Raw genomic sequence first — 12,175 nt, 5'->3', positions numbered from 1 at the left:
GCAGCAACCTCTTTCCCAGTCGGACGAGCATATTCAAGCCCCGCTGAGGTTCCTGACGCAAGCACCCTTCGCCCACAACACCTCTCCATTCCTTCATTTGCTCCCTTCTCCCTTGGGCACTCACAGACCCCTTGTCACCATTTTCAACAACCTCACCCTTCCGCCTGCCTTCATTATCAGCACATCCCTCCGGCCCCCAGTCACATACTGGTGCCAGCCTGCATCTGTCCAGTTGCCAAGGGAATTGCCTTTCTGCCCTGCGGCTCCCAGCCCTTAGGAAGAGCTCCCAGTAAACATCCTCCATCTACTGCACCTTTCTTCTACGTCTTCCTTGAAACCAGTTGACAAAACCTCAAAGACAGAGGTTAAACAGGCTGCTGATCCACTGGCAGCTGCTCCTCTCAAGCACAGCATCATGGCCCCGTCGTTTTCTAATGCCCCCCCTTTTAGACTACAAGCTGCCTCGGTTTGCCAGCTCTTCTGGAAGAGGGGCATCCCTCCCCTCGCACCTTACAGACACGATTCCTCACGGCTACCCTAATACAAATGCCTCTGAGCTCCGTTAATAACGTCAGAGTACAACTCTCTCATAGTGAGTCATAATGACTAATTTCCTACCATCCTTCAATGTTGTACAAAGTCAATTGTCCGTCTGGGGTCCTGCCCACTCGTCACAGGCTCTCAACCTTTCCAGTGCCTTGCTACATTGTTTGAGGTCTTCCTCTCCATTCCGACCACCCCTCTTGCCCCTGATTACACCATTCTTCCTCTTCCCACCAGCTACTGACTTCCCATTTAGTAAAAAGGCAAAATAAAGATAAGAGGTATAATAATCCTGTAACATCCTAGATACAGTTTAAGACCAGTTTAAATTTTCTAAGCCTGACTAGTAACTTTGGTCACCCACGTATTATGGGCCTGAACGAGACCGTATTTTCAAAAGGTACTCACCATCCGTGTCCTGCAGATATCACGCCAGGAACCCAAGACTTTGAAAATCCACCCCAGTGGTAGCACCCAAAACAAAACAAGAACAGGCAAATAACCCCGTTGCCTAAGCAGAGACAAATCACAAAGCAATGTAAGGAAGCACTTCCAGAGAGTGTAAAAACTAATTGGTATGTATTCTTTCCAAGATCCAATCATAAACACATACTACAAGGAGTATTGCTGGCTGCTAAGTGTAACTATGTTTAAAACCAGAGTGTTTCAAGATCTGGATGAAAAGCAGATTGAATGTTGGCACATTACAGAAACTTTAAAAATAAGTCAATTTTAAAATTGCAGATTACAAGAAAAATTAAATTGGATTTAAATATAGGAAAGCAAGTATTTGCACGTAGCTTGTGCTCGAACCACAACAGCAGCTATCACTGCATACACAAAACTTACACTTTAGCCTTGCTGTATCAGTGTTTGAAAGTGCTGAAACACACTAACAAAATAATGGTTGTGTCTATACTTAAAGGCCTAATTTAAGAACAGAATACACAAATGATTCTGCTGTTGTAGAAAAAAGGGTAAGATCTGCAGGCAGCATAACAGTAGAACTTACTGATTAGACAAAAAAAAATAAAAATCAGTGCATACTGGAAGAAGGTAACATTCAAACAATTCAACATTACAGAGAGGGCTGATTTGACTGTCACTTGTCTCAGCAGCTCAGACCACATACAAAAGATACAAACGAATAAAAGACATCTCATGAAATCCTTGCTATTTCAAGCAAGTCCTAGTTTTTCCTCCAAGTGTTTGCGGTTTCTCCAGACTATAAAACAGATGCCACTCACTCACCTCCATCCCTTTGCTCTAGATGTATTAAAAACAACATGCAATGCAAACCCTTCACAGTAGGGCTTTAGCTACCTAACACACATTAATTTTTCTCAGAGTATTTAATGAAAATGATTTATTTTTATGGAAGGCTTAAAGATCATTTCTAGGTAGAGAAACTAGAAATCGCTCTCTAACAACCAACATGTTACACTTAAGACCTTCTCTGCAACATGATGGCAGTACCTTATGCTGGATTATACAATTCAAAGATCCATTGTCATTAAGTTTTCTTATTGAGGAGGGAAGAGTTCAGCAAGTTACAGCACTGCATGCTGTTCTCAGAAAACAAATAGATCTTTACTAATTTTTTTTTTTTATAACAGGACTTTCACTAAATTATTAAACGTATTTTTCTAATGCCACAGCTCTCTACTAACCCATTTATCGGCAAGCTTCATCTCTCCGTTTTATAGACGTGCTGCATCTTCCTCATGGTAATGTGGATGAGAAATACTTTATTGTGAAATACCTTCTTAGTACAACATAGCCCTAAATCAATCAGACAGGAACTTGTTTTGCTGTCCTGCCTACCCTTTCTGTTGCATCAATGTGGGGCTACTGCCATAACATACACCTTTCCTCCCTAGTAGGACTATCAGTTTGACAGCACAGTCATCATTTGCCACAAAAAGCCTACAGAAGAACGCTCTCTACCCTTTCTTGTGTTTCCTGAAAACTAATTCTCAGTGGCCACAAGAGAAGGGAGCAACCTCATTTCAGACTTGGTTCTGCATTCGCAAATCCCACAGTTGACACTTCCCTCAGGAGTCTTTGTATCACAGACAAAACTGCACAGATCCACAAAGACCCACTCTTTTTTTCATCCCTCCTCTCTCACAGATAGACAGCACGAAACATCAAAACTGTTTAGGAAGATGTTTGATAGGTAACAAGGGGACAAGTTTAATTTCTCCTCTCCCTTTTATTTTTTTACCTTGCTCCATCAGAGCAAGCTGTACAAGCCTACAAGCATCCCGGCTGCTTCTTTAGCCATTTATTCACCCCAGCACCTGTGTGACCACGACAGCTTCTTCGCCAACCGGCACACCGACACGTGCTGCAGACACACCTCCTGGGTGACTGCACTGAGCACACAAATTGCGGCAGCGCACACAAGGTGTGGTAGCGTGACAGGAAAACAGGATTCCTTTAAAAAGCAGGACAACAAAAAAATGCCTCTCTGCAACCTACTTCAGTTAGTCCTGCAACACAAATACTCACTTTCATGACACCTCCTGTAGAAGACCTGGGACCTGCACACGTTTTCAGCTTGAGGTCACAGTCAGGTCTAGCCTCTTGCCCAACTCCTGCCCCACAGTCACTTCTGGGCGAAGTTAGGCTGTATCTCACAGCCTGATCACCCCGAGGAAAGAAAAGGAGAAGAGGAACAGGCTGCTTGCAGTACATTGCATGTTGTGGACGCTTATTACATAATGCTGAAAACAAAGTCCATTAGCTACTGACCACACTTGGAAATACCACCTGCAGCACGGCCACTCTCGCTTGCGAAGTTAATCCCACAAAGGGCACAAACTTCAGCTAATTGTTGCAGCTGACACAACTCCAGCACTCGGTACAAGGACCCACAGTCTCAAATGTCAACAGGTGTTCCGTTCTTATTCAAAATATTTATTTAGCCGGATTCCCACTATTATTCCCAGGCCAAAATGGTCCCATAAAGCGGGGCCAAGATGGGATCGGATTCAGCAAGCTGCCTGAGAGCTCTTTTAAGAGCACAAACATTACTTCAGCATATAAGCTAAGGAAAGAATGGCACAGTCGGAGCCCCTTGACTAATTCTCCTGTTTATACCCAAATAAGAGAGCACTGTGGAACCCCGCTCTCCCCTTGGCAAGCTATGAATTTCACTTGGATGCAGCCAACCCCTATAGATGGAACCTCGTGGCTACCCCACAAAAGATTCTGGCCAGAAAGGGTACCGAGGACACGCAGTTGAAAGCGGACCAGAAGCACAACAAGGGTTTGTGCGCTGACACCTCGGGGAGGACAAAGCGCTTGCCTGGGCGGAATGAAAGTAAGCCTCCTCGAGGATGAGGAAGGGCCCAGGCAAGGCTCCCGCGGGACAGAGGCATCCAGGAGCCACGGCGACTGACGCTGCCGTGTGACGGACGACAGCCTCAGCGGGGAAAACGTAATTCGCGGCCCCCACGCGAGCTTCGAAAACGGGCGGCCGTGTCCCCTCGTCCAGCCCCGAGCGTGACCGCCTCGGACAGGCCCCGGGGACGGCACCCCCACGCCCGCTGCGGAGGCGGTCGGTGGGGCCGGCCCAGGCCCGCGCCGCGGCCCCCCACGCCCACATCGGGCCCCGGCCCCACAGCGCGTCCCCTGGGCTCGCCACCCCCGCGGCCGGGCCGGGCCGGGCCGGGCCGCCCCACTTGCCTTCAGCTGGGACTTGGAGACCTTCCCGCTGCGGTCGAGGTCGAGGGCGGTGAAGGCGTGCCAGATGGACTTCAGCAGCTCCTCCTTGAGGCCCACCATGGCCGGCCCGCCGGCTGCCGCGCTCCCGCGGCCGCTCTGCCTTCGCCTCGCCCGGCCCCGCCGCCGCCGCCGCCGCGCCCGCCCCGGGGGCGGGAGCCCGGCCCCGCCCGGCTCCGCAGGCGCCGCCCCGGGAGCCGCCTCCGCGGCAAGGGCCGAGGGCAGCGGGGGCCGGGGCGGGCCGAGGCCGCGCCAGGTGCGGCGGAGCTCGCCGCGGGGTACCTGCCTCGGCAGCGCCGGCCCCCGCGCCGCGGCTGGCTGCGCCCCGGCCCCCCGCCCTTGGGGCGGGAGACGCCGTCTGGTTTTCACAGGACGACACGCTCACACGGCGAAAAGGAACGTTCCCCGTAGACTCTTCCAGCCCCAAGAATTTCAAACAGCAGCTCGCAGCGAAGGCTGCATACAGCTGGAGTGAAGGAAGCTTAAGCCAAAGTAGCGGGGCGGGAAGGGCCAAAAAGAACTTCACCGCTCGGAGGAGCGCTACAAAACGTTATCACAAGGAAGCCGTTCTGTTGTTAGGGGGTTTGGGGTGGTTTTTCGGGTTGGGGTTTGGGGGTTTTTTGCGTGTTAAGTCCTCCTAAACGCTGTGGGTTCAGACTAAACAGTGGTGAGAGCAGCTGCTGCGTGAGGACTTCGGATGCCTCCGCAGCCCTTGTGGTTTCTAGCGGATCCCTCCGTGGTGTTCCTCTGCTAACAATACGGTTAGCTGCACCTAGACCAGAAGCGGCAAGAAGGTAACGCCGGAACATACTTTGCTTTGAATACTGCATCTGAGATAATTCACAGTACGCAGCTCATGATCAAGTCAGGGTTTCATTTTCATGGACTTTAAGCAGAACTGTTAAGATGCCAAATTCAAGACATCTAGCAACCAACGAAAAAAAAAGTTTTTAACTTTTGTCCAGTTTTAGTCTTTATCAGCTGCATCATCAGAACAAAAATAGCACTCTGCAAGTGCAATAGTTCTGGCAGGTACAGCAAGATGACTGCTTTGCACCAGGTGGTGCCGGTTCATTATGAAACGCACTCGGACTCTGAAGTACCACTTAAATGCCATTTATTGGAGCTAACACTGTAATGGAGAGGACAGTATAAATAATCTTACATTCCTTCAGGTGCTGGGAACCCCGAGCTGTGCAGCATCAACCAGGTCCCTGATCGAGGTGCAGCACATCATGCAGATCCTGCTCGTGGAAAAGTTACACCATTTTGGTCATTCAAGCTATTACAGTATTTTCTTACAATGTATTATGGTTTAACCCTAGCCAGCAGCTAAGCCCCACACAGCCTCTCAAATCACTCCCCGGCAGCAGGATGGGGGAGAGAACCAGAAGGGTAAAAGTGAGAAAACTCACGGGTTGAGATAAAGACAGTTTAATAGGTAAAGTAAAAAAGCCATGCATGCAAGCAAAGCAAAACAAGTAATTCATTCACCACTTCCCATCAGCAGGCCGGTGTTCAGCCATCTCCAGGCAAGCAGGGCTCCATCACGCTTAACGGTTACTTGGGAAGACAAAAACACCATCACTTGGAATGTCCCCCCTTCCTCATTCTTCCCCCAGCTTTATATGCTGAGCGTGACATCGTATGGTCTGGGATATCCCTTGGGTCAGTTTGGGTCAGCTGTCCCGGCTGTGTCCCCTCCCAACTCCTTGTGCCCCCCCAGCCTACTCACTGGTGGGGTAGGGCGAGAGGCAGAAAAGGCCTCGGCTCTGTGTAAGCACTGCTCAGCAGTAAGGAAAACATCTCCGTGTTATCAACAGTTTTCAGCACAAATCCAAAACATAGCCCCATACCAGCTACTGTGAAGAAAATTAACTCTATCCCAGCCAAAACCAGCACACAAGGAAACAACCCTATACATCATTTCTACTGCCAAACAGAAAGGATGTTAACACCAGAACCTCTTGCTGCATTTTCAGATAAAGGGCAGGCCACGCAGGGGGTATAATCTCAGATACCAAGCGGGAGCTGCCCGCAGGCTCCTCTGGTACTATCAGCCGGGTAAACGTATCCCCCGGCTGCAGGGGACACGCAGCCCCACATGGTCCTGGAGGCCAGGCTGGACAGGCAGCGCAGTACAGCACAAGCTGAGTAGGCACAGGCCTAACTTACGTGGATCACTGATCCTCGATGTACAACGGTCTTCTGGTCAGGATCACTACAGATGAGCAGATAGTGAAATCCACTGTAGGAACTACTTTTAATTCTCATACATAATAATTCATAAAATGAGTTTTCTGTATGTGGGAAATTGGAGACTGGAATCATCCACAGATTTCTGGTAATTTTTATTCTTTAGTGTCTTCTCTAGCTTACAGCAAGCAACAAAAATACTCTAGCAATGCAGAGATGTCGTAGTCTCTCAGTAGCACAGTGAACAGTCAAACACAACCTACCTTATTCAGCAGGGTATCCTAGAGTATCCTAGCAGCCTTTTTCCCCTCATTTTTCTTAATGTTTTTCTCCATAGTTTATTCAGGACTTTGGAACCCACAAGCAATTATTTATGCTCTTTCCTCAAGATGAATGGTGTGAACTACACAATTAACATCAAAGATTAATTGGATTAAACTTCCTAATTAACCTGATTTGCTAACATTATAGCTGTTAATATTACCAGAAACATCTATCATCCTGAAATACATCAGCATTTCTCCAATTTGACCACAGCCATTCCACTTAATGAAGAAGGAGACAACTTGTGTATATGCAGATAACCTAACAAACTATTTCATTTTATTTGGTAGCTGAGCAACCACAAGGTCACCAGTAAATACAGAACATACCTATTAAAGTGCATTAAAATACAGTTAGGTTCTGTGAAATGTCACTGAGGAAAAGCAATTAATATAGTTCACACATGAGTATCCTCATGGCAGGCACTTAATTTCTGTTTTGAACCAAGTTCAGTGATTTTTAGCAGCTCATTTTTATAAAAACGAGTGGAAAAATGAAATTAAAACAAAATGCCCTACAAAGTAATTGTAGAAAAAAAAAACTGTGCTCTTCTCTGCGTTCTTTTCACTGGCTTCTGTTATTCCCAGTTTAAATGACATGCTAAAATCCTTTTCCAGAACAAGACTCGTTTTCCACTAACAATATAAACAGTTGCATTCAGGTCAATAGGTTAATAGTCCATGTTTCATTAAAATTAGTAGTTTACATAAGCCTCAGCTGCTCCAGCTTTTGGTAGGTTAATGAAAAGGATACTTACAAGTTATGCATAAAACTAGTACATGATTTTATATAGACATACTCACATTTAAAATAGTTCTTATAGGATTGAACTAATCGAGCAAAACCAGTTAAACTGAAGTTCATATGCAGACATAAACCTGCTGTTGAACAAAACCTTTGTTTTTTATACTTACCCAAAATAGCTTTAACAAAGTTACCGGACTAACTGCACCCACACCCAAAGTGGGAGTTATTTTAAGCAACTCTTCAGTTTTGATGTGCTAGTCTGGATCTTTGCTTATCAAAGACTTTACATTCTAAACCTTTGAAGATAAGATTAACATATAATCCACAAAACATTAATTAATAGTGATCACACTTAACCATGAAGTCCTTGATAGCACTATATAAACTCTAAATAGCTTGTGTGGTACAAAAGTTAAGTTCTGATGCAACTTAACATACTTCTGCTTTTCTTGAAAGTTGTTTGAGATCTCAGCAACTTTATTTTAAATCTGTGCTTATTCTAATCTTGTTGGCTCACCACAGTTAAAAGCTGAAGGGTGGAGAGAAGTTCAGGGAGGGAAAACTGGCTCACAGTCTCATCGGGTGACTCACACTTTCAGGAAGAATCTTTAGTTAGACCCAGCTGAGGCTCAGCCTTAAGAGGTCAATCACTTTTCCTTCTCCCTGCAGAAGCTTAATTATTCCTTGTTAGCCAAATAATAAGTATTTGTCAGGGAGGTTCTAACCAGAGGAAACATTACACATTTGAACTGTTACTAATTTTGTTTTATGCCACCGAGTCAGTTAAAATGCCATCAAGGAAAGAATTCAGACACATCAACAACTCACGGTTTTCTGCTCATTGTTAGCCCAGAGAAAATCTTCCTGAACTGTGGCTAGACCAGTCATTTTCATTCTCCACAGACAAACTAAATTGAAGCAAACAGAAATTGAAGACCATTACGCCAACTTTGTAGCAAACTGTATTTCCAGTATCTGCCATTTCACAGCAATGTTTCAGTAGAAAGTAAAACTAAAGGAAATGCTAGTGTTCATGATCAATGTGCTACAGTTTCTGAACAGACTAGTTCCACCATAAAACATCTCCAGGAAGCACTGGGGGACAGTGTAAAAAACACTAAGTATATCTGACATTATACCATAACCCAGTCCTCAAGCCATTTGGGGAATTTGTTTTTTCTATTATTTTATAATACTTTTAAAAGTAAGTTCTATCTCTGCCCTTATACACATGCCTCAAACATTCTCACTGCAACTATGTAGAAATTAAGCATGAAAATTATTTTAGGTGAAATAAGAAGCAGCATTAGATGCTGAATCAGAATGGCAGCTCGGTCTCTCCTACAAAAAAAAAAGTTAATTTTCCATTCACTTCTAAGACTTCTAGAGCAATCTTTGAAGTTATTCCAGCAAAGCACACCTACTTCACTACAGTTTTCTTCTATTCATACACATATGCAGAATACATGCATTTCTATTCAAACTTGACAACAGAAACATAATGAAGAGGTAAAACACAGAGCATTAAGTTACCTTTCAGTTCCTCCCTGCTAACACCCATCTTACTCTACGCTTGTAGCTGATAAGGTATTTCTCACTAAGTTACAGAACTCACTGTAGAACAGAATACCGCAGATACCTTACTTGCAGAAAGGAAGAGGAAATTAAATCCGAGGTGTGTACTGCAGTAACCACTTGATACCATGTTTTGGAATGGAAACTAAAGAGAGAAATGGTCAATGGAAAAAGCTATTTAAGCAGGGTTCGTGTAGAAGACTTTCAATCAATATTGACTCAGTGTCTACAAGACCAAAAGGAAATTAAAATCCCATTTGCTAAGGCATGGAACAAATATATGGGGAGATTTTACCCTAAACATCTTAACACCTAAGTAGCTGAGAGTGAAAAGAGGCAAGAGGAAACAGCTGCAGAAATAGGAAGATCACCCAAGAGCAGTGGTTGTTGAGACTACTAAAGGTTGGGAACAGGAGGTATTTCTCCTGTCCTCCCCATCCCTATCCTGCAGAACACCCTGCCTAAAATACTTTCATTAGTGGTGTATTCTGTCGTCTGTAAATCAATAGATGAAGATGATGATCTTCATCGGGATGCATGCTGAACACACAGAGTCTTTTCCTGTGTATAACTGGTAATTCATTAACAGCAGCAGTTATGTCAATTAGCCCACTGATCTGGCAGTAACCCTAGGGATACATAGGAGATCATTAATGAGAATTAGGCCAGTTATTCTGCTTTCATGCTGAGTCAAACAGAGAAATCAGTTTAGACCAGCATGATTATTCATGCTAAATATTGATGCTGTGTATTAGAATGGAGTCAAATGACTGGAAAAAGGAAGATCTTTGAAACCAATTCTTCAGATTTTGCAAGACTATCCAGAATCTCAGATAATTTTTAAGTGTGTACAACCTCAGACCTCTGAGCAACGTGTTAAACAGTAATAAATTGCTTCCTTTTTAATTAGGCACAGCAATATTCTCTCCTCAGGGAACCTCCCTTTCCCCTGCCACAAACCCCATTATACTTTGGGAAGACAGCATCTTCATCCAATTTCAACTGTTTAAACAGAAGCAGGACCTTAATTTCCTGTGTGCTGTCCTGCCCAGTCACTGCTTCTTCCTGCTTTCTCTCTGCAGTGTTTCTTGACAGCAGAAGGTATGTGTCAGCTTAGCAGCTGTGCTCTCTCAGACGGTGTCCATGGTTCACTGAAAGAAGGTGAGGTTCAGGCAGGGAACAGCCCTGCTTTTGACTCTTGCTGGCCATTGCTTTAGACCCCAGTCCTCAAGCACATCCATAGCAGTGATATTCATAGGTAGCACACATGCACAGATTTATTAAGCGTGCATACATGTTATATACCAAATCACATATATGGTGAAATCACGAGGATGCCGTTTCCAAGCCTACAGAACCAAGGGTGGGGGGGGTGGGAGTGGTGGGGAGGGGGTGGTGCAGATGAAAAAATAAAAGTCAACACTTACCTGAACTAGCGCTGGCAAGAATGCTCAATCACTACTGCAGAACAAGATAGTGGCTTCTAACAGTGAAGGTCGAGCATCATATTAGCACACAAAATACTTTAAAGACAAAAATTCAGTGTACAGTTGACTATTTTGTCCAGCAGGTGTTGCTGGAGACTACAAAACACACTAAAGACAACGTCAAGCTGATCAGCTTTTGGCAGGGGGTCAAACAATGCATAGCACTTCCTCCCCCCAGTTCAACAAGGATAGGGTGACTGAGTATACTTTTATTCATTAAAGTTTTCAATGTTATAAAGTAATGCAATCTATGAAACTGAAATTCTATTTTCAAATATACAAGCAGTGCCCACCCCCATTTCTAGATGGGAGGTAAAGCTTGTCTGTAACTTCATAAAAAAGCCAAGTAGTCAGTAAGTTTTTCAGGTTCTACATCTTACAAATTCAGATCCATCCCAACTAAAATAAAATATGTTATTAGGTCTGTGGTAATCAACAGGTTGTATCCAGAGGGGGGGCACTGGGGGAAAGCAGGAAATCAGCGCGCAGATAGGACACTTGGAAACTGCAAAAAAACCCCAAACTAGACAAATGCTGTGTATCAATACCTTAAAAACAAAACAAGAGACTAAGATGACCTTAGTAATTCTAGCTGGTTAACCATGTGTGAATTCATGGCAAAATTGCTGGGAGTTTGATACACAATCTATGAAGTAGAACAACAATTTCCAGTTATGCTACAGTTCCCACCTGGAAGGTGCTAACTTCCCTTTACAGACATACTCCTCCTCCATCTGTTGGCCTTCATGGCTATAATGGACCAGTAGTATGCGTGACTATCACAGTATTGTTTTCTGGAAAAAACATTCTCCAGGTAAATCCAATTGTGTTTCGACAGTAATGGCATAAATAGAATTTCATATAGTATTGGAAAACCATATGCAACTCAAAATATTTTTTAAAATACAGCATTTATGATTTGATTATAATCGTTTAGCCTGCAAAACAATGAAAAACTAAGGATCATCAATATTTCTACAGGTAGTCCATGGAAAGGTTTGATTCACAAGATGATTATCCAAAAAGCGAATCAAGCCTTGACACTTGAAATTCACACTAAGAAGTTGGGGGGGGGGTTAATACTTTGTTTGTTTCCAACAAGAACTAGTTTTGTACAGTCAAACGGAAGACAATTCATCCACAAATAAATCATTTAGATGGAACAATTTCAAAATATTCTTTTGGAAAGCAGCATTTGTCAGTGTTAAGTGGTGTCATGTCATTACAGGAAACTAATTCTGTAAGAGCTTTAGTCCACCACACTGCACAGTCTTTGGGCACAAGATGCAGCAAGACTAAGCAAGACTAGACAGGTAGTGTTGTCCAGTAACACATCATTAGAAGATGGATTACAGACACTGGATTTGTATTCAAAGACAGAAGACAAAGAAGCAGACAAGTATCTAGAGGAGGTGGGGATTTGAAATACCTGCTTTCAGTTATTTTTAGGTTCTCTTTCTGTGTAGTTCTTCAGGAAGTCACGTACTCTGATCAAAAAAGTTGAGGTACTATGCTACATCTGTATTGGCAAGTTAAACTAGATGAATTCACGAGAAAAATGGTTAAAGTTAAAC

At 44.1% G+C, this 12,175-nt stretch overlaps 1 protein-coding gene and 1 long non-coding RNA gene across 3 annotated transcripts in view; both read right to left on the bottom strand.

The window, feature by feature from the left end:
* SWAP70 (switching B cell complex subunit SWAP70) overlaps positions 1-4,413 on the bottom strand; it is a 41,799-nt gene extending 37,386 nt beyond the window's left edge. Inside the window, exon 1 of one of the 2 annotated variants that reach the window (XM_052810953.1) lies at positions 4,237-4,413. In XM_052810953.1, the coding sequence (XP_052666913.1) occupies positions 4,237-4,335 (99 nt within the window). In that variant the 5' untranslated portion in view covers positions 4,336-4,413. Of the gene's footprint in view, positions 1-3,057; positions 3,259-4,236 lie in introns of those variants that run through there. The other variant, XM_052810952.1, reaches the window with a different exon arrangement.
* Positions 4,414-5,425: 1,012 nt separating this feature from the next.
* LOC128153000 (uncharacterized) lies at positions 5,426-11,392 on the bottom strand. The gene is made up of 3 exons (XR_008238816.1): positions 10,895-11,392; positions 10,542-10,637; positions 5,426-10,265 (listed from the first exon to the last, which is right to left on the bottom strand). It is a non-coding gene; the product is annotated as an uncharacterized LOC128153000 (long non-coding RNA).
* Between the last annotated feature and the right edge of the window lie 783 nt (positions 11,393-12,175).

Source organism: Harpia harpyja, chromosome 16 (genome assembly GCF_026419915.1).
Source record: "Harpia harpyja isolate bHarHar1 chromosome 16, bHarHar1 primary haplotype, whole genome shotgun sequence".
NCBI lineage: Eukaryota > Metazoa > Chordata > Aves > Accipitriformes > Accipitridae > Harpia > Harpia harpyja.
The sequence above is the reverse complement of the archived record's forward strand: the minus strand, read 5'-3'. Positions and strand labels throughout refer to the sequence as shown.